Below are 4,061 nucleotides of genomic sequence, written 5' to 3'. Positions count from 1 at the left end.
TGATTTTACTAGATTCACTTGGGTTTATTTTTTGAAGCACAAGTCAGAAGTTTTCAGTAAGTTTGTGGAGTTCAAATAAACAGTTGAAGGTGAACTCGATTCCAGAATAAGGCGGTTGCGAACTGATAATGGCGGTGAGTTCACATCAGATGAGTTTCTTGGAAAAATAAAGTTGATTTTTCGGAAAAATATAGAATCCTCTAGAATGTCCTAGTATAATATCCTTGATATTTATCTAGTAGACATATCTAGATGTTCTAGAATGTTGTGGGAAGATAAGACATGTCTAGATATTCTAGAGTGTTGTTAGAAGATAAGGTTGCTAGAATCTTCTTTGTACATTATCTAGAATCATATCTAGAATTATCCATAGGCTAGTATAAATAGGGGGTGTCTTGTTCATTTGGAGAAATGCCTAGCATGAAACACGTCAGGGTTTTTAGCTCTATTTGTTATGTTCACATTCTAGATTCTCAACGGAGCAAGTTAGATGCCAAGGCAAGGAAATGCATCTTTGTCGGATATGATGAAAGAAAAAAAGGGATGGAAGTGCATGGATCCTAAAACTCATCTCTTTGTTGTCTTAAGGGATGTCATATTCGACGAAGTGTCTTTGTATTATGGAGCTGCATTGGATGGAGCAAGTTCAAAAACCTTAAATACTGGAGATTCAAGCTTGCCCATTGCAGGTGCTTCTTTAGATAATACAGCCGCCGAGGAGTTAAGAGAAAGGGGGAGTCCTGGACCTCAACAACATGAAACTCAACAAGAAGATAATTCAAGTGGTTCGGGAAGGCCAAAAAAAACTATTATCAAGCCAGCTCGCTTCTGAGATGAAAATTTTGTTAGTACGTATTCCTGTTTCTTTGCAAGACAAATTGATGATGAAGAACCTTCCTCATTCGAAGAAGCTAAAGGAGTCAAAGAATGGGAGCTTGCTATAGATGATGAAATGGAGGCTCTGATGAAAAATCAAACTTGGAGCCTTGTACCAAAGCCGAAGGACGTACAATCCATTTCTTGTAAATGGGTTTACAAAATCAAATGAAGAGCATATGGCAGCATAGATAGATATAAAGCAAGGCTTGTTGCTCTGGGATTTTCTCAAAAGTACGATGAAGATTATGAAGAAACCTTCAGTCCGGTGGCTAAAATGATCACTGTCCGAGTTGTGCTAGCCTTGGCAGCCTTGCATAATTGGAAGTTATGGCAACTTGACGTGAAGAATGCTTTCTTATATGGAGAGCTTGACAAAGATATTTATATGGAGCAACCACCCGGGTATGTCTCTAACTTACATCCTGATTATGTCTGCAAACTTAAGAAGGCTCTTTGTGGCCTCAAGCAAGCTCCACGAGCATGGTATGGAAAAATTGCTCAATATCTACATTTTTGTGGCTGTGATGCATCACAATCAGATCCTAGCTTATTTGTTAAAAATCAAGGAGACTTGCATATGGTTGTTCTTTTGTACGTGGATGATATGATAATAACAGGAAACAATAAAGATGAAGTTTCTAGGCTTCAAGATGAGCTTTCCATAAGATTTGACATCAAGAAGTTGGGAGAGCTACACCATTTTCTTGGCTTAGAGGTGACAAACATGAACAAAGGTATCTTTGTCACTCAAGAAGGATATGCCAAGAAACTTGTTGATAGGTTTGGATTGAAGCAAAGCAAAACATGTTCTACTCCTCTTGAGATAAGTACAATGTTAAGGCGGGACAAAGGCTCACTTCATGCCGATCCCAAGCCTTTTCAGGATCTTGTTGGAAGTCTCCTGAACTTGACTATTACAAGGCCGGACATTGCCTTCTCAGTGGGATATGTAAGCAGATTTATGAAAAGGCCAAGAAAGCCTCACTTAGAAGCTGCAAACAGGATTCTAAAGTATATCAACTCAACATCAGACATAGGCTTGTTCTTCCAGAAGAAGAATGATTTGGTGTTAGCTGGTTATACAGATGCTGATTTTGGTGGTGATTTGGATGACCGAAGATCTACATCGGGCTATATATTTCTCTGTGGTGGAACAAGTGTTTCTTGGTGTAGCAAGAAGCAAGACTCAGTTTCCTTGTGAACCACGGAGGCGGAGTATAAAACAACTGCTCTTACTGCTCAAGAATGTGTATGGCTACAAAGACTTGCTGAAGACTTGCATCTACCTATATCAAAGCCAACTATGATCTATGGAGATAATCAAAGTGCCATCAAGCTTGCAAACAATCCAGTATTCCATGCAAGAACTAAACACATTGAGGTGGAACATCACTTTATTCGGGAAAAATGTTCTTCATGGAACTATCAATACTTTGGAAGTGCGAAGTCAGGAGAATAAGCGGATATCTTCACCAAGTCACTTGCTAAAGCTTCGTTCAAGTTCTTCTGTGACAAGCTTCGAGTAGTTTCCAAAACATCACTTTAAGGGGGAGTGTGAAAAAAAAATAAAGTTGATTTTTTGAAAAATATAGAATCCTCTAGAATGTCCTAGTATAGTATCCTTGATATTTATCTAGTAGACATATCTAGATGTTCTAGAATATTGTGGGAAGATAGATATTCTAGAGTGTTGTTAGAAGATAAGGTTGCTAGAATCTTCGTAGTACATTATCTAGAATCATATCTAGAATCATCCATAGGCTAGTATAAATAGGGGATGTCTTGTTCATTTGTAATGAAGCCAAATTCAAGAAAGTCTTCTTCAATAACAAAGTTTTCCTTTCAAAAATCTCTCTTCTCTTTTCAAGCTTTCTCTTCTTTAGTTGAATCCTCCAATCTTATTTAACGATCTTGGGCTAGCAGAAGGTTTCCAAATAATACTCTTCTTCTGCTATTCTTTATAGCGTGCAAACTTTGCTACACAAGGTACAATAGAAAATGAACATATAAGCAGGGAATAGATGAACATACCTGAGTGCAAGTAACAGTTTGGAAACATCTAAGTTCCTGACTAAAATCTGGCACTCCAATACTATGATGCAAAATCCTGTTAGTCCCATGGTCATTGGAATTAGGCCCACCAACAATACAAATGAGAGGCAAATTCTCACTGTAGGCCCCAGCAATATCATTAAGCACACTCAGTCCCCCTACAGTGAACGTCACTACACACGCTCCCACCCCTTTCGCACGTGCGTACCCGTCCGCAGCGTACCCAACATTAAGCTCGTTACAGCAGCCGATCAAATTCAGCTCCGGCTCGGCTATGAGATGATCCAACAACGTCAAGTTGAAGTCACTGGGAACTGAAAACACGTCCTTCACGCCGATTTGTACAAGCCGCCGAGCCAAGTGACGACCCAGAGTTCCAATTCCACACGGTGAGCTCGCTGGAACTGAATTGTTTCCCTCCATTTCTGAATTCTTGTTTGGTGATTTTAGCAGCGAAATTGATTTAAAGTTATGGGTTTGAAGATTGTTGTGAATTGTGATTAAGGGTATCATGAAAGTTTATGTATATACTGTACTAGAGTAGTACGTAGTTGCTTACCATCAGAGTGATGGTTTTGAAGGCAGTGGGCAAAGAAAAAACTGCCACCTGGACACTGGAATGAATGAAAAGTAATTATAAGGCTTTTTCTTGGAAAATAATTGATGGATTATTCAAATGATTTGTTTTTGGAAAAAAAAGAATTAAATAATTAGTTTCTGTACATCTTGGTTTGATAATGGAGAATAGAAAACCAGTTATTTAGAAGAAAACAGAGGCGGTCTTGGTTTTATTAATGGTTTTCCTAATAAAGCAATTGTTTAATTTTCAACTTGGACTACCAGTTAAATGTTGAGTACTTGGTTAACAGGTAATGGGTATGGTAGAACTAGCAATATGTTATTGAGGTTTTGTTTTATTTTTTATTTTGCTGGTTTTCTTTGTCCCTACTCCCGATTAGTGGAATGGTATGGTAGAGAACAAAGTGTAGCTGTGCTACGGAGAGAGAACAAAAACGTAAATGTAGAATTTGCAAGTATTTCCAGTGGCGGATCTAGAATTTTTAGATTGTGGATGCTCAACTATTCTTAATTTGAAAATTACTACTTAGACTGGGTGTTTATTTAATATA

At 38.1% G+C, this 4,061-nt stretch overlaps 1 protein-coding gene across 1 annotated transcript; it reads right to left on the bottom strand.

Moving 5' to 3' along the window:
• On the bottom strand, window positions 2,565-3,796 carry LOC109207654 (pyruvate decarboxylase 1-like). Its single transcript, XM_019370607.1, has one exon. It carries the CDS (start codon window positions 3,442-3,444, stop codon window positions 2,857-2,859), a length of 588 nt encoding a protein of 195 aa, XP_019226152.1. The 5' UTR covers window positions 3,445-3,796; the 3' UTR covers window positions 2,565-2,856.

The sequence above is a fragment of the Nicotiana attenuata genome, chromosome 2, assembly GCF_001879085.1.
Source record: "Nicotiana attenuata strain UT chromosome 2, NIATTr2, whole genome shotgun sequence".
Classification (NCBI taxonomy): Eukaryota; Viridiplantae; Streptophyta; class Magnoliopsida; order Solanales; family Solanaceae; genus Nicotiana; species Nicotiana attenuata.
This window is presented reverse-complemented; position numbering and strand designations above follow the sequence as displayed.